The following is an 18990-nucleotide window of genomic DNA, read 5'->3' on the forward strand; positions in this document are numbered from 1 at the left end:
GCAGTCCATGGGGTCTCAAAGAGTCGGACACGACTGAGCGACTGAACTAAACTGATTTACTTGAAAGCTTATTTTTAGAAACATCATTATTTAGCAAAGTGAGACAAGTGAAGAATGTAAATGTAGCTGGTGTGTAATCTTACTGTAGCCCTCTGGGGGACTCTATAATAAAGTCTGAGATTTAGAAATGTCCCAAGTAAGGAAAGGAAGCTGGAGTACTTCTTTAATTTCACCTTTAGAGAGTACATTAATTCCTTGGCATACCCAGCCTTTCCCACACAGGATCTGTATATGTGAGAAAGCCAGAAACAAGTCATCAGGTACACTTTCAGTTGCTGGGAAACCATATCCTTGTTTGAAAACAATAAATGTCCAGGCATAGTCCACTTTAGTTCCTGTTTAACTCTACTTTATCCTGTCATAGTCTCTTCAAAGTGGTGGTTTTCAATTTCATAAAAGAAAGACTCTAAACAGAAGAGACAGGCGATAGCAGCATTGTTGCTCCTCACTGACATTTTCTTCCATTACCCATTTAAATCCCCCTCATCCTTATGCACTTCTTCTGATGATCCATGTTGCTTACCCAGTGAGATGACCCAGTTAATTTATGAGCATTTGAGTTGCTGGTTAAAATGTTCTTGCCAGCCTATTGTTGCTACATTTTGCTTTTTTAGTTACCATCAACCATGGAGCCAACCATGGAGCCTAGAAGGATCTCTCATTTTAGAACTATTCTTCATTGTATAACCCATTAAGAAGCAGCAACCATATCTTTATCCAATATGGGATGAAAATGAGATTACTCAGCCTTCCAACCATTGTTCTTCTAATATGAGGAAACTCAAATGACAGAAAAGCAGCTAAAAATTGTTTTTTAGAATCCATACTATGTCTCATCAAAAAAGCATTCTCCCCACTTCAGCAGATCCTAAGATTTCAGGAATAGAAAACACAAACTGCACAAGAAGTTCACTGCATTTCATGATAAGAGATACTACTGTTTTCTCTGTCCCTTTGTTTTATAGGGGAAGATCCCCTGTAGAAGAGCATGGCAACCCACTCTAGTATTCTTGCCCGGAGAACTTCATGGACAAAGGAGCCTGGCAGACTATAGTCCGTGAGGTCACAAAGAGTCAGACGAGACTGCACAACTAACACTTGTTTTACAGAGATGTGCATTTAATGTGCTTCCCAGGTGGCTCAAGAATCTGCCTGTCAATACAGGAGACATGGGTTTTTCAATCCCTGGATCAGAAAGATCCCTTGGACTAGGACATGGCAATCCACTCCACAATTCTTGCATGGAGAATCTCATGGACACAGGAGCCTGGTGGGCTACAGTCCATGGGGTTGCAAAGAGTAGAACACGACTGAGCACACATGCACATATTTTATCTGTAGGGGACATAGCACTTATCTAAAGACAGTTCAAAGCATATTATTTTGAAGCACAGACCCCCAACTCTGCAGTGTATCATCTTCAAACTAGTGCCTAGGTTGTAATTTTAACAGGCTTTGCCGATGTGCTATCAGATCTCAGTCGTGCAGTATATGATAAGTTGAATTGGTTCCCTAGTTATGTTTGCTTTTGTGAATTTTCTTTGCTATAAAGTGAGCACTTTCAGCCTAAGAAAATATTATGTGTGATTTCATGTTGAAAATCAGATACTGTGAATACTTGGCTAGTTGTGCTGGACAAAGCACTAAAAATGGGAAAGATAATCTATACTCAGAATTATTTATTAATGCCAGGAAGGAAATATTTCTTTCTCTTCCATTTTAGAAGGGGTTACATGTTAATAACTACCTTCAAGTGATTGATTTCCATCCTCAAAAGACGGTACTATTTGAAGAACCTATCTGTGCTGCCAACAGGCCAAACATTCTACAGGGGTAGAAGTTAGAAAAAGCTTGTGTAAGAGGCCTACTCCATAGTTCTTCTCCACAGGTGAACCCATTGTGCAAAAATTAGGTGGACTGAGAAGAGATTAACAATCATTTATCCTTTCAATTACCTAGCTAAACACTTTAACAAAGGTAATGATTGTTTAAATTCTCATTGCACAAATTAGTTGTGTGATTCCTATCACCTAGCTGCAATCTGACACATTCCACTCCAATAAAAAGAAAAATACTTAAATGGTTCTACTAGTGAATTTGCCAAACATTTAAGAAGAAAACAAGAATTCTTAAACTCCTTTAGAAATATATATTTTTTAATATATTTTTTAAGTTTATAAGGTTGAGACAAAAGATTTGAGTGTCAAACAAACACACAAGAATCAGAGTTTTTACAGTTTTACAGTTTCAAACTATTGTAATAATTCAAAGGATTCAGGTGACTGGAAGACACAAAGTGAAGCAGGAGTCTGAGACTGCCAACGTAGCTTGCCCAGGTTCTTTCTTATTGTAATAGGATGCTCTCTGACCCAGATATAAAACGTGATCTCCAATGATGCATTAAGAATATCACTTACAAAAAGTCATGAAATCTATTTTGGTCATGAAATCTCTCCCTATAATATTCCAGTAATTACAGAGGAACATCAATATTTTCCTGTAGGTCATGTACCCCATGGAACCTAAATCCCATATTAATTTACCAAGAGCAAACTAGAAGGACAAGACATATCCTGCTATTAATAACATTCCATTATCCATATTCTAATAAACATCACTAGGAAGAGACCCACTAAGTATGTGTTCATGAAGATTTGACCAGATCATTTCTTCCTCTTATTCTCATTCAGTCTCTCCCAACCCATCATTCTACCTCTCTCTGTCTTCTCTGTTTCTACCTCTGTGACTCCTTTCTCCACCCGTGCACTCTCTCTCCCCCTTCCACCATCCCTCTTTCTCTTGGTTACCATGAAACAGCAGATGAGTTACAGACCCATTATCAATCCTTTCCTTTCAATAACCATAAAATGTTTAAATGTCAGTAACATTACAAGAAAGGGAAATTACAACCCAATTTGTGTATCTCTTCAACACAGACACAAAACTCTAAAAAGTAATAGCTAACTATAGCCACTGATATATAAGTAGGTGAAACACCAGGTTAAGTCAGTTTTACTCACAGAATTTAAGATTGTTTGAACTCAGTCAAAGGAATTCACCATGTTAAGGCTGCAAGGGGGAAAAAATCATACAAACAACATGGTAGATATACAAAAAGTATTTGATAAAAACAAATACCCATTCTCAATAAATTTCATAGCAAAAGCTGTAGCAAATTAAGCATAGAAGGTATAGTGGGTTTAATAGTGTTCCCCCAAAATTCACATTCACTAAAACCTCAATGTGGCCTTATTTGGAGATCAAACCACGTATATTTAATTAAGGAAAGGCTCTAGATGAGGTCATCCTGAACTAGAGTGGACCTGCAAATCAAACGAGTGACCTCAAAGGTACAAAGAAGGATACAGAGAAGCAAAAGAAAGGAGGCTTTATGAAGACAGAGGCAGAGATTACAATTATGCCTCCACAAACCAAGGAATGTCAGCAACCACCAGAAGCTGGAGGAGGCAAAGAAAAATTATTTCCTAGAATCTTCAAAGGGAGCATGGCTCTGTCAGCACCTTGATTTTGGACGTCTGTCCTCCAGAACTTTGAAAGAACTAATTCCTGAGCTTCCCTGGTGGCTTAGTGTAAAGAATCTGACTGCCAATTCAGGAAACACAGTTCCATCCCTAATCCAGGAAGATCCCACATGCTGTGGAGCAACTAAGCCCATACACCGCAACTGCTGAGCCTGTGCCCCACTGCCTGGGAGGTGCAACTACCGAGCCCACGTGCAACAACTACTGCAGCCTGCATGCCTAGAGTCCATACTCCGCAACAAGGGAAGAAACTGCAGTGAGAAGCCCATGCAGCACAACCGGAGACTAACTCCCATCACTGCAACTAGAGAAAAGCCCAGAAACAAAGACTCAGCATAGCCAAAAACAAATAAATAAATATTTTTTTAATGTTCAAGGAAAGTCAAGAAAAATTAAAAATTAAAAAATAACAAATTTCTGAATAAATAAATTTTTTAAGCCACTAAGTGTGTGGTATTTTGTACAGCAGCCCTAGGAAACTAATTCTGTATATTTACATAAAAACTACAATATATACTGCAGAAAACATGAAATATTCAGAGCTTTCCTCCAAGATAAAAAATATGTCCACATTCTTGCTGTAAGTACTTCTGTTTTACATTTTAATGAGGGTTTTATGAGTAAAATAAGGTAGGAATACTAAATAAAATGTATACATATTTAAGGTTATAAATAAAACTGGTATTCTTCCTAGACAACATTGTCATGTACAAGTTAGTTATCTTTCTCATAGGCTTATATAAGCATCTTCATAATAGTACTGAGAACCCTACTGCCTGCTTTATTTGAAGAAGGAAATGGCACCCACTCCAGCATTCTTGCCTGGAGAATTCCATGGACAGAGGAGCTTGGTGGGCTATAGCCCATGGGTTCACAAAGATGTGGACACAACTGAGTGATTAACACTTTCATTTCTAGGCAGGGAACCAACTGATGTAAAGCAAGGTATCTCACCCTCAGCATCATTAATATTAATATTGAGGCAATTAAGTCTTTGTTTGGGAAACTGTTCTATATGCTGTGCAATTTGGGGCAGTATCCCTGCCAGTAGCAGCAAATCTTCCTCCCGAATTTTGATAACCCAGAATACCTCCATACAGTGCCAAACGTCACCTACAGACAATATACTGAGATGAGAATCATTGTTTTAAGGGGTATCATGGGATACCCCTCAGTTCATTCTTATGGAGTTTAGGTTACGTACAACCTGGTCTAGCAAAAAAGCAAATCTACCTACTAAAAACTATAAGATAATGATGAAAGACTGAAGATTACACAAATAAATGGAAAGGTATTCTGTGCTCATGCATTGAAAGAATTAGTACTATCAAAATATCCATACTACTCAAAGCATGTATAGATTCAACACAATCTCTATCAAACTCTAATGGGATTATTTACAGAAATAGAATACACAAATATAAAGTTGGTATGGAACTTCCCCCATAAAAAACATGTAGCCAGAGAAATCTTCATAAAGAACAAAGCTGGAGGCATCATGCTGCCTGATTTCAAAACCTATTACAATGCTACAGTCATCAAAACAGTTATTGTATGAATGCAGAAATAGACACATTGATCAATGGAACAAATTAGAGATCCCAGAAATAAACCCACACATAACCATTCAATTAATATATGACAAAACAGCCAGTAACACTTAATGAGAATAGGACAGTTTTTTCAATAAATGGTATTGAAAAAGTTGGAAAGACACATGCAAAACAAAGAAACTGAATCATTACCTCACTTCAGTTCAGTCACTCATTTGTGTCCAACTCTTTGAAACCCCATGGACTGCAGCATGCCAGGCCTCTGTGTCCATCACCAACTCAAACTCATGTCCATGGAGTCAGTGATGCCATCTAACATCTCATCCTCTATCATCCCCTTCTCCTCCTGCTTTCAATCTTTCCCAGCATCAGGGTTTTTCCAATGAGTCAGTTCTCACATCAGGTGGCCAAAGTATTTGGAATTTCAGCTTCAGCATCAGTCCTTCCAATGAATATTCAGGACTGATTTCCTTTAGGATGGACTGGTTGGATCTCCTTGCAGTCCAAGGGATTCTCAAGAATCTTCAACACAGTTCAAAAGCATCAATTCTTCGGGTCTCAGCTTTCTTTAAGTCCAACTCTCACATCCATACATGACTACTGGAAAAACAATAGCTTTTAGAAGACCTTTGTTGCCAAAGTAATGTCTCTGCTTTTTAATATGCTATCTAGGTTGGTCATAGCTTTTCTTCCAAGGAGCAAGTGTGTTTTAATTTCATGGCTGCAGTCACCATCTGTAGTGATTTTGGAGCCCCCAAAAATAAAATCAGCCACTGTTTGCACTGTTTCCCCCTCTATTTGCCATGAAGTGATGGGACCAGATGCCATGATCTTAGTTTTCTGAATGTTGAGCTTTAAGCCAACTTTTTCACTCTCCTCTTTCACTTTCATCAAGAGGCTTTTTAGTTCTTCACTTTCTGCCTAAGAGTGGTGTCATCTGCATATCTGAGGTTATTGATATTTCTCCCAGCAATCTTGATTCCAGCTTGTGCTTCATCCAGCCCAGCATTTCTCATGATATACTCAGCATATAAGTTAAATAAGCAGGGTGACAACATACAGCCTTGACGTACTCCTTTTCCTATTTGAAACCAGTCTGTTGCTCCATGTCCAGTTCTAACTGTTGCTTCTTGACCTGCATACAGATTTCTCAGGAGGCAGGTCGTGTGGTCTGGTATACCCATCTCTCTCAGAATTTCCCACAGTTTGTTGTGATCCACACAGTCAAAGGCTTTGGCATAGTTAATAAAGCAGAAGTAGATGTTTTCCTGGAACTCTCTTGCTTTTTTGATGATCCAACAGATGTTGGCAATCTGATCTGTGGTTCCTATGTCTTTTCTAAATCCAGCTTGAACATCTGGAAGTTCATGGTTCGTGTATTGCTGAAGCCTGGCTTGGAGAATTTTGAGCATTACTTTACTAGCATGTGAGATGAGTGTAATTGTGAGGCAGTTTGAGCATTCTTTGTCATTGCCTTTCTTTGGGATTGGATTGAAAACTGACCTTTTCCAGTCCTGTGGCCACTGCTGAGTTTTCCAAATTTGCTGGTATATTGAGTGCAGCACTTTCACAGCATCATCTTTCAGGATTTGAAATAGCTCAACTGGAATTCCATCACCTCCACTAGCTTTGTTCGTAGTGATGCTTTCTAAGGCCCACTTGACTTCACATTCCAGGATGTCTGGCTCTAGGTGAGTGATCACACCATCATGATTATCTGGGTCATGAAGATCTTTTTTGTACAGTTCTGTGTATCCTTGCCACCTCTTCCTAATATCTTCTGCTTCTGTTAGGTCCATACCATTTCTGTCCTTTATCGAGCCAATCTTTGCATGAAATGTTCCCTTGGTATCTCTACTTTTCTTGAAGAGATCTCTAGTCTTTCCCATTCTGTTGTTTTCCTCTATTTCTTTGCATTGATCACTGAGGAAGGCTTTCTTATCTCGTCTTGCTATTTTTGGAACTCTGCATTCAGATGCTTATATCTTTCCTTTTCTCCTTTGCTTTTTGCTTCTCTTCTTTTCATAGCTATTTGTAAGGCCTCCTCAGACAGCCATTTTGCTTTTTTGCATTTCTTTTCCATGGGGATTTTCTTGATCCCTGTCTCTTGTACAATGTCACAAACCTCTGTCCATAGTTCATCAGGCACTCTATCAGATCTAGGCCCTTAAATCTATTTCTCCCTTCCATTGTATAATCATAAGGGATTTGATTTAGGTCATACCTGAATGATCTAGTGGTTTTCCTCACTTTCTTCAATTTAATTCTGAATTTGGCAACAAGGAGTTCATGATCTTAGCCACAGTCAGCTTCCGATCTTGTTTTTGCTGACTGTATAGAGCTTCTCCATCTTTGGCTGCAAAGAATATAATCAATCTGATTTCAGTGATGGCCATCTGGTGAGGTCCATGTGTAGAGTCTTCTCTTGTGTTGTTGGAAGAGGGTGTTTGCTATGACCAGTGTGTTCTCTTGGCAAAACTTTGTTAGGCTTTGCCATTCTTAATTTTTTATTCCAAGGCCAAATTTGTCTGTTACTCCAGGTGTTTCTTGACTTTCTACTTTTGCATTACAGTCCCCTATAATGAAAAGAACATCTTTTTTGGGTGTTAGTTATTATTCTCAGTTAAATAAATCAAAGAATGGTAAACATCATATTACCTAAATTATATGAGAAATCTAAAAAATCAAACAAATACCCAAGCTCATGAATACAAAAACAGATTTCTTGTTGCCAGAGTAAGGGTTGATGGAGTGGGAAAATGGGTGAAGGGAGTCTAAAAAAACTAACTTCTAGTTAAAAAAAAAAAAAAGTCATGGAGATACAATGTTCAGCAAGGTGACTATAGTTAATAACTATACTGTATATTTGAAAGTCACTAAGAGAGTTATCTCAAAAGTTACTATCATAAGAAAAATTTTTTTTCTTAACTACATATAGTGACAGGTGTTAATTAGATTTATTGTAGTGATCATTTCACAGTGTATACAAATATTGAATCATTATTTTGTAAACCTAAAAAGAATACATATAATGTTGCATGTCAGTTGCATCTCAATTTAAGAAGATGCTGTTAAGAAAATGAATAGACTAACCACTGACACTAATAGACTAACCCTGCTTATTTAACTTATATGCAGAGTTCATCAAGAGAAATGCTGGGCTAGAAGAAGCACAAGCTGGAATCAAGATTGCCAGGAGAAATATCAATAACCTCAGATTTGCAGATGACACCACCCTTATGGCAGAAAGTGAAGAGGAACTAAAAAGCCTCTTGATGAAGGTGAAAGAGGAGAGAGAAAAAGTTGGCTTAAAACTCAACATTCAGAAAACAAAGATCATGGCATCTGGTCCCATCACTTCATGGGAAATAGATGGGGAAACAGTGGAAACAGTGGCAGACTTTATTTTTGAGAGCTCCAAAATCACTGCAGATGGTGACTGCAGCCATGAAATTAAAAGATGCTTACTCCTTGGAAGGAAAGTTATGACCAACCTAGATAGCATATTGAAAAGCAGAGACATTACTTTGCCAACAAATGTCCGTCTAGTCAAGGCTATGGTTTTTCCAGTGGTCATGTATGGATGTGAGAGTTGGACTGTGAAGAAAGCTGAGTGCCGAAGAACTGATGCTTTTGAACTGTGGTGTTGGAGAAGACTCTTGAGAGTCCCTTGGACTGCAAGGAGATCCAACCAGTCCATTCTGAAGAAGATCAGCCCTGGGATTTCTTTGGAAGGAATGATGCTAAAGCTGAAACTCCAGTATTTTGGCCACCTCATGCAAAGAGTTGACTCATTGGAAAAGACTCTGATGCTGGGAGGGATTGGGGGCAGGAGCAGAAGGGGACGACAGAGGATGAGATGGATGGATGGCATCACTGACTGGATGGACGTGAGTCTGAGTGAACTCCGGGAGTTGGTGATGGACAGGGAGGCCTGGCGTGCTGCGATTCATGGGGTCGCAAAGAGTCGGACACGACTGAGCGACTGATCTGAACTGAACCTCTGAGAATATACACACACATACACACACCAAGAAATAATATACAGAATAGGTATATAATTTAGAATATATAAATAGAACTCACATATCAAGAAGGTACAAATATATAAATAACTTAAACAATAAAAAGGCAAACATCCCTTAAAAGGTAGATTTCTTACAAAGCTAAACATAGTCTTACCATATGTCCAGCAATTGCACTGTTTGGTATTTACAGAAATGAATTGAAAATATAAATCCAAACAAAAATCTGCATGTGAATGTTTATAGCAGTATTATTCATAATTGACAAAACTTGGAAGCAACCAAATGCCCTTCCATAAATGAGTGAGATATACAGACAATGTAATATTATTTAGCAATAAAAAGAAATGAGCTATCAAACCATGAAAAGACATGGTAGAACTTTAAATGCATACTGCTAAACCAATCTGAAATGGCTATAAACTATATGATTTCAACTATATGACTGTTTGGAAAAGGCAAGACTGGAGATGGTGAAAAAGATTAATGGTTGCCAAGGGAAGGTTAGGGGCTAAGAATAAATCAACTGAGTGCCGAGGTCCAGCCCCGGCTGATCCAGGGTATTCGAAGGGTGATGGCATCGGCGACCTATTCAAATGGTAATTAGAAATATAAAGAGTAATAGAATGAGGATAGCTCAGTAGGAAAATGCAGTGGAGAAAAGAGGCTGAGTAGCTTGGTTTACGCGGAAAATCAATATAACCCGTGACACCAGGTTAGCTCTGACCACGGAGGCCGCAGGCGCCCTCTCGAATAGCGGAAGGTGCCCCACCTTAGACACCTTCTCGAGTGGGTCTTAGAAGCCCAGGCAAATAAATGGTCGCAGAGGATATCCGCGCTTCAGATGGAGACTTCAGCCAGAATGTGAAAAGAATGACATGGGGAGACCAAGCTTGGTGAGCAAGGCCCGTAGCTTTATTTTTAACAGGGGCTCATATACCCTAAGTTACACATAGAGGATAATAGGGGATGCAAAGTCAGCAGTCTTTGACCATTATAAAAAACCAGGGTTTCTTTCCTGCAAATTTATTGTATACAAATGGTTTAGGTGATTTACATCATCTTCTGGCCAGAAGGCCTATTAACATTTTATGACTCTTGACAAGGACTTATCAACAAAGACTTATTTTCTCTAAGAGTAATTATTTTAAGGTTTGGCGCCATCTTCCAAAGATAAAATTGCATTCCTATAGGGTGGATGTGTAATGGGTTTACAACAAAGGAAAGATTTTATTACCTTAAGGGTCTAAAGTTACTAACACCAAGGCCACTACTTATTTTTTCTACATACCAACTATATTAATTAATACACATTCAAGGATACAATTCAGGGGATGTGAAAACTTGGCAACAAGCATTGGCTCATCAATGAAATCCTTTACTAGTTTATTCTGACAGTTTCTAACTCTCTGAGAGGCTCTAAGCTATTTGAATATCTTAAGCTTCCCGTGCCCCTCGAGGCTGGGAGACTGTAAACAATCTTATGCCTAGCTGTAGGAGTCCGGGTAAACTTGTCAGGCGAGTTAGAGAGCCATCTGAGGGGTTTGGATTTAAACACTCCTAATTGCCCAGGAACTTTATTAATTGGAGCTGTAAGTTAACTCTTTGACAGGGAGAGCGAGATGGTGGTGGGGGACAGCCCCCAGTAAAGTCAGAGGTGAGAGCACAAAGCAATAAAGTAGGCAGACTCTGGTTTTTTTTGGGGGGAAGATGCTCGAGAATATCCAGGGGGACTCCTGAGGCTCGATCCCGCCTTTGCCTATGCCAAGCCTCCTTCCTCATGACCTTTGTCACGAGTGGAATGCCTCACCGGCTCCCAGCAACTGAGCATTGAGGATTTTTTGTGAGTGAAACTATTCTGCATGATTATATGATGATGGATACATGTCATTATATCCTTCTCAATACCCATAGAATGTACAACACAAAGAACGTAGTGTAACGTAAACTGTCAGTCAGTCAGTTCAGTTGCTCAGTTGTGTCCAACTCTTTGCAACCCCATGGACTGCAGCACACCAGTCCTCCCTGTCCATCACCAACTCCCGGAGAATGCTCAAACTCATGTCCTTGGAGTCAGTGATGCCATCCAACCACCTCATCCTCTGTCGTCCCCTTCTCCCGCTTTCAATCTTTCCCACCATCAGGGTCTTTTCTAATGAGTCAGTTCTTTGCATCACGTAGCCAAAGTATTGGAATTTCAGCTTCAGCATCAGTCCTTCCAATGAATATTCAGGACTGATTTCCTTTAGGATGGACTGGTTGGATCTCCTTGCAGTCCAAGGGACTCTCAAGAGTCTTCTCCAACACCACAGTTCAAAAGCATCAATTCTTCGGGTCTCAGCTTTCTTTAAGTCCAACTTTCACATCCATACATGACTACTGGAAAAACCATAGCCTTCACTAGATGGACCTTTATTGGCAAAGTAATGTCTCTGCTTTTTAATATGCTGTCTTAGTTGGTCATAACTTTTCTTCCAAGGAGCAAACGTCTTTTAATTTCATGGCTGCAGTCACCATCTACAGTGATTTTGTAGCCCCCCAAAATAAAGTCTGTCATTGTTTCCACTGTTTCCCCATCTATTTGCCATGAAGTGCTGGGACAGGATGCCATGATCTTAGTTTTCTGAATGTTGAGTTTTAAGCCAACTGTAGACTTTAGTTAATAATAATGTATCAGTACTGGCTCATCCAGAGAAGGCAATGGCACCCTACTCCAGTACTCTTGCTTGGAAAATCCCACGGATGGAGGAGCCTGGAAGGCTGCAGTCCATGAGGTTGCTAAGAGTCGGACACAACTGAGCGACTTCACTTTCACTTTTCACTTTCATGCATTGGAGAAGGAAATGGCAACCCGCTCCAGTGTTCTTGTCTGGAGAATCCCAGGGACAGAAGAGCCTGGTAGGAGGCCGTCTATGGGGTCGCACAGAGTCAGACACAACTGAAGCGACTTAGCAGCAGCAGCAGCAGCATTGGCTCATCAGTTGTAGCAAATACACCACTCTATGGCAAGATGTTAATGTAAAAGGACTTTGTGGAGGGCATGTGAGGAGGAATATGGGGATTCTATGCATAATTTTTCTGTAAATCTAAAACTGTGCTAAAAACTAAAGTTTATTCACTTAAAAAATACTGATTGAGATTTTCCCAGTCTAATTTGGCACTATTTTGAAACTCCCTTAATTTGCTCAAATATCAATTCACTATTTCTCAAAATTCCAAGTGTGACAAGTGGCTAAGAGTGTAGATGATGGTTCTAAAACTTATATTGGTGCCAAAAAGTCGTTCACATAACATGCAGTAACTCAATGAACATCTAAAGCAAACCTAAAATTCTCTAATCTTTGAGAAAAAAGAATATATTTTCAGAGTAAAAAGTTACTGCTCAGTATCATATTGAATTTTTTGATTTCTCAGTAACTGTTCTGCCAATTGTAATAATTTACCCTTGGGAAAACTAATGTGCACAGAAGATCTGGTTTCCACTAGAAGAAATTATGGACAATATCCAGTCCTGCTAATTGACTTCCTTTCTAATTGTATGAACTATTTTTAACTCTCTGTATTAAGAAATGAAGAAATGGTGGCAATTCAAAAAGATTATTAACTTCCTGTGTGCTTCAATCTCTTGCAGCTGCTGCTGAGTGAAGTGTGCAACTGAGCAGGTACCTAGAAAACCTGTTCTCCAAAGCCTAGCAACTGGTTCCAGTTTGCTTGCAAATCTTCCTTCCTCTATCTCCAGTTTCCTTTTGAATGATTTTCATTCACATTTTTTATTTCCTCCTGGTCTCATTTTCATTATTTCAATTGTATTGTGAGGTAAATTTATCTTCAAAGAGCACTTATCTTTACTAAATTTATCTGTGAAGGGGCTTCAATTTTCCATTCTTTTTCTCTCCAAAATTAGATTCCTGGAAATAAAAATTTATGTCTTAGCTATTTCATTCCAACAAACCACAATATGGCAGAGCAAGCTATCTTTATGTTTGGAAAGAATTGAATATCAAGTCTTAAAAATTAAAATTACTAAAAAAAAGTTTATTGAGTACTCCTTATGTGCTAGATCATGGTCTGATGTTTTCCATTTATTACTTCACTTAATCCTCACAACAACGCTATAAGGTAAGTACTATTATCATCCTTATTTTACAGATGAGGAAACTGAGGAAAAGAGAAATGAAGTAACTCACCCAAGGACAACCTAACTAGTAAATCAAGGAGATGGAGATTTGGACCCAGGTAGTCTGGTCCCAGAATCCATGCTTTTAGTTATGACATTATACTATTTATGAAATTGTTCTTATATTATTTTTCTTATTTCTTCCACTAATTTCAAATTTTTCTTAGAAATTAGAAAATCCATAAACATTTCTTGTAAAATATAGGAAACAAGAGGTAATATTTAGGGAAAATATAAAATCATCTGAAACCCTACAAACTAAAGATCTTGCAGTATATAGTCTAAATATTTCTATACATGTTTATATGCAGTGTTTTGTACTCTATAATCTCTTTTAACTTAATGACAAATTATGTATTTTAGGTTAGTTTATCAAAACTTCTAATTTATTATATGTGCATCAAAAATGTTATGATAATAAATCCAAAGGTATTTAAAAGTTCTCATCCTTATTTATGTAGCAAATTGCTTTTTACAGGAACCTTGCTTATCAAAACTGTACTGTTCTTTTGAATTGTTGATCAAATATCTGATAATGTTTTTCTGCTCAGCAATATTTCTATACTATGTTTTATGTTAATACTCCACTATAACTGGAGGGAAATTGTCAGATACTCTGTAGTATCTATAAACGTTTTGTTTGAGGCAAAAGAGAAAGGTATCTTTCTAGTTTTATTGTATTAGGTATAGAATCTAATTGGAAGTGTAGGGTGTTGAGATCACTCTGAGAGGCACATTACAGGAAAGTGGCTCGTTTTCAGATTGTCCCATCAGTGTACAAGTATCAGTGAATTCAATTCCTGAAGTCATTTGCTGGAGATTTGCTCCAAATTCATCACAGGGGCTTCAAGGCCCCTGATTTTGCTTATTAATCACTACCATAAGGATGTTAGTGAAGATTATCCTTTAGTAGTTCCAAATTGTGCCATAAATAGGGCTACATATTGGGGCATACAAAATCAGCTAACAGTTCCTTTCCTTGAAAATCTTAGCTGAAAATAGAGAACTAATATACAAGAAATTCTAATATATTTTCTTATAAAGAACACATAAGATATAACTAACAATAGTTTATAGAGAGAAGCTATTTACTCTGGTTACAGTCTTCAATAAATTTTCCAGAGTAGGTGACATTTAATGTATGTCTTGAAGAATAAAGGGAAAAAGGACAAATAAATTCCATATGTCATGGTATTTTTTCACATTTATCTGTCTTTGCATATGTTTTTATTTGGGTTATTCCTGGTCATCACAAAGCAGAACCATTAAGGCTTTTGAGACTTTGGTTGACATTCTAACTCTGCCAGTTAGGAGCTATATAAACCAGAGCAGGCTATCAAATAATGGTGATGAAATGTATTTGCCTATAAAGTGGGAGAAGTATAACTTATTTCTTATAATATTATGAGGACTTGAGAGGATATGGGTAAAACTATCTAGCACAAATGTTGCTTCCCTTTTCCCTTTAGGCATCGCATTAACATTGAGTGCAGGAACAAAGGGGCCAGGGAAAGAGCTTCTACATACGAAGCTTTGTATTTTAACCTGGGAAAGAAAACTTTGCCCAGAAGACCTTATTCTATATGTCATTATACAAATATAGGTTATATGTTCTTCATAAAGCAGCTCATGGCCAAGTGACATTGGATTATCATGTTTCATCTGGGGATGAGAATAAGGATATACCCTCTTTCAAAATTAAGAAATCTCTACCAAATACCTAAATAGGTAGGTGTTCCATTATCCAGAAATGGGGAGGGAAAAGGCTTTGGGATGGGCAACATATATAGTAATTAATTGGAGATGAAGGAAATGGGTTGATTGATGCTTCTAGATCCATATGGAAATCTAGTATACTTGGAGGTGCTGGCTTTGAAAAGCAGTTCTTGGAGCATGTACTCTGAAAGTTCTGTAGCTCATGATTCAAGTTCTGGCTTTGCCACTTCTCTTTCTGGGGCTCAGTTTCCTCACTGGTGAAATGGGTATAATAAAACTGAATATATCTTAAGGAGACATTAGGAGGTTTGTACTCCCAATGTACTTTGATGATGTACTTACAATTACCTGAGTGTAGAAGACATTCAAATGTTAGCTGTGATCATAGCTGATTCTTAATTATCATCATTATATTTACCATTATTTACACTCAGCCAATATTTTATTTTTAGTTTCTCATTAATTAACATATTTATTAAAAGTGGTCATGGACCAAAGAAGATATCATACCATAAACCAAGTATTATAATTATTAAGTCCTGTGCACCTGAGCTCCATTTAAATTTTAAAAGCCGACAGTAAGGACTGATTAAATATGTTCTAGTGTTTTTGTCTTGGTGATCTTAATAAGCTCAAAGAAGTTTGAGAATATTAATGGACTAAGAAATGTTTAGTTTAGAGCATACAGAATTAGTGTGAAAGTTGTATTAAACTATTAATACAATGATTAATACTTGTAAAACAGAAGAGGTGATGGTTATTTTGTGTGAGAACACTTAGGCAATGGTCAGAAAAACGATCTAAAAATTTTTTTTTGAGAAAAAATAAATTAAAAAGAGATTAACTATGGAATGTTAACTCTTTTGGGTTCTATCTGCAAAATTTACAGTCACAATTTTACCTTCAGATATCATCTATAGTACAATGAATTTGTTGCTAACCTTATTTCTTCCAAATTCTTAAGCTTCTCCTCTCAATCAAGTATATCTAATTTAATTATCAATAAAACAGACAATCTATGTCTGAACCAATGATACCTACTCTTTTTAATTTTTATCCTCAGGTCACTTGAAAATCAGCTTTTCTGTCCCTGTCAATGGGGGGACTAAATGACTCTATGGTCAATGAGTTTGTGTTATTGGCCCTTTCTTGCTCTTGGGAGAAAAGGCTTTTTCTTATTTTGCTATGTTCTTTGCTCTACTTAGGGGTCATCTTGGGAAACCTGTTTATTTTCTTTTTAGTAATTTTTGATTCTCACTTACATTCTCCTATGTACTTCCTACTCGCCAACCTGTCCCTCATTGATGTGGGCCTTTCCTGTACCACAGTCCCCAAGATAATCACAGACCTCTTAAATGAAGACAAAATAATATCTTTCCAAAGTTGTATGACACAGATATGTTTCATCCACACCATAGGAGGAGTGGAGATGGTGTTACTTATAGCCATGGCATTTGACAGGTGCACAGCAATATGTAAGCCTCTTCACTACTTGAAAATCATGAACCCTAAAATATGTGTTTCATTTGTAATCACTGGCTGGATAATTGGGGTGATCCATGCTATGTCTCAATTTTTATTTGTTATAAAATTGCCATTCTGTGGGCCTAATGAAGTAGACAGCTTTTATTGTGACTTTCCTAAGATTATAAAGCTTGCATGCACAGATGGAGCCAAGCTTGAGTTTATTGTTACTGCCAACAGTGGCTTCATGAGCATGGGCACCTTCTTCCTGCTGATCCTTTCCTACTCCTTCATTTTGGTCACTGTCTGGAAACGTTCTTCAGGAGACTTGTCCAAGGCATTTGTCACTTTGTCAGCTCACATCACTGTGGTTTTTTTGTTTTTCACTCCATGCATGTTTCTCTATGTCTGGCCTTCTCCTCCACCATCACTTGATAAAAATCTGTTCATTGTTGACTTTGCTATTCCCCCTGTGTTGAATCCTGCCATCTATACACTGAGGAACAAAGACATAAAAGTATCAATAAAAAGATTGCTCAAAAAGATATTTTATTCCAGATTTTGTTGACCACAGCACTTTTTTGAAGCTTGAAAACTGCATATCCAGTTGGCCCATCTCCACTTAGGCACCTCAGACTTATCATTCCCAGAATAGACTCATCATCTGCCATCCTATATCTGCTACTACTTTGTCTGTGGAGTATAAGACCATTGCCATCATGGGAAATGTAAATATATTATACTAAGAATTGATATCCTTACAGAGAACAGCATGATCTGACAAAGAAAATTTTGACTTTTGGGTTATTTTTCAAATAAAAAGATATAATGATATTGCTTCTGTTATTCATGAGGTATAAAAAATAACCTGTAAATGTGTTGTGATTAATGTTAAAAATCACCACATTGAATTGCTATATATATATAGTTGCAATGATTTTACTTATTATTTAAAAGAGACAAAATTTGAGAATGCAAGTAGTTTATTTGGAAAGGTTTCCTAGAACACAATTGTTCAGAAGTGGGAACATGAAACAACAAAGAGAAGATGCCAATAAAGGGTATATTAATTGGTATCCTACTACTATACACAAGTGGGGAGAAATCCTGCTGTGACTCTCTAAAAAACTGTATAGACTCTATGACTTACAGTTGTCCCACCTGAGATGCAAGGAAGCTGTTTATTTCTGTACTAGTATAGCTCTCATAGGGACTTCCCTGTAGCTCAAACAGTAAAGAATCTGCGTGCAGTGCAGGAGACCAGAGTTCGATCCCTGGGTCAGGAAGATCCTCTGGAGAAGGGAATGGCAATCCACTCCAGTATTCTTGTATGGAGAATCCCATGGACATAGAAGCCTGGTGGACTACAGTTCATGGAGTTGCAAAGAGTCAGATATGACTGAGCAATTAACACACACATAGCTCTGAGGCATTAACTCCATGGCATTTCTAGGCTTCCCCACACAGTGGGTTGAACAATTTGATAGCCAGGAAAATGTCTTCAGGTAGAATGTTTCTGGAACTCATAGTGTTGCAGAAACCAGTAATCGAGAAAACAAGAACCACACTCGGAGAGTTGGAGAACTTAGGTTTATTACGTCAGCAGGCCCAGAGGAGCTAACACTCTAAGCTCTGAGCCCCGAACAAAGGGGTTACAAAGTTTTTATAGACAGACTATAGTGGGCAACCCTAGATGTTAATAGGCTGGTTTGAACTAAGGGGCTTCACGCGCATGGGAACAGCAGTCAAGATGGGGATGCCTGACCTTTACACAGACAGGCATGATTAAGTAGGTTTGCAGGGGCTGGGCAATAGCAAAGAGCAGGACAAGGGTGAGTAAGATAAGCTCCAGTTCCTAGTATTGTAAGTCCCCACTTTCTGAGACTGCGTGGACCTCCAGACTTTGCAAGGAGCAAGCTGAATTACAGAGGCAGAATGAGCAGGATGTTATATAAAATTTTAACTTTTCCTCTTCAGTAATAGAAAACCATGTACATTCTTGGAAATATTAAGTGCAGAGGGACATGCATGAGGTGTTAAGAGCATCAGATGTCTTGCTTAGAAGCATTCATATCCCATATAAGTTCTCCCCATCATTAATTTTTCAAACACACGAGTGTAAATGGAACAAGTGTTAATTTGTCTGTCATTGCACATGCACCTAGGATGGTATTCATCATCATCTTTAACTTTTTTAATGAAGCATAGTTGATTTACAACGTTACATATTACTTTCAGTGTACAGCATAGTGCTTCAGTATTTATGCAGGTTACACTCCATTATAGGCTATTACAAGATATAATGGCTATAATTCCTTGTGCTGTACAGTATATTCTTATTGTTTATCTATTTTATACAAAGTAGTTTGTATCTGATATCCATCAACTTCCTCCTCAACAACCCTTTCTAGATCATCCTTACAATTATCCATCACTTTTGCTGATCGAGATTA

At 37.9% G+C, this 18990-nt stretch overlaps 1 protein-coding gene across 1 annotated transcript; it reads left to right on the forward strand.

The window, feature by feature from the left end:
* Window positions 1-16169: 16169 nt before the first annotated feature.
* On the forward strand, window positions 16170-17105 carry LOC113899610 (olfactory receptor 4F15-like). The gene has a single exon (XM_027552867.1). The coding sequence runs from the start codon at window positions 16170-16172 to the stop codon at window positions 17103-17105; it is 936 nt and encodes a 311-aa protein (XP_027408668.1).
* The last annotated feature ends 1885 nt before the right edge of the window (window positions 17106-18990 follow it).

Source organism: Bos indicus x Bos taurus, chromosome 10, assembly GCF_003369695.1.
Source record: "Bos indicus x Bos taurus breed Angus x Brahman F1 hybrid chromosome 10, Bos_hybrid_MaternalHap_v2.0, whole genome shotgun sequence".
Taxonomy (NCBI): Eukaryota; Metazoa; Chordata; class Mammalia; order Artiodactyla; family Bovidae; genus Bos; species Bos indicus x Bos taurus.

Excerpts from the sequence above, each read along its gene's own strand:
- LOC113899610 (XM_027552867.1), top strand. The coding sequence starts at position 16,170 with ATGGGGGGACTAAATGACTCTATGGTCAATGAGTTTGTGTTATTGGCC.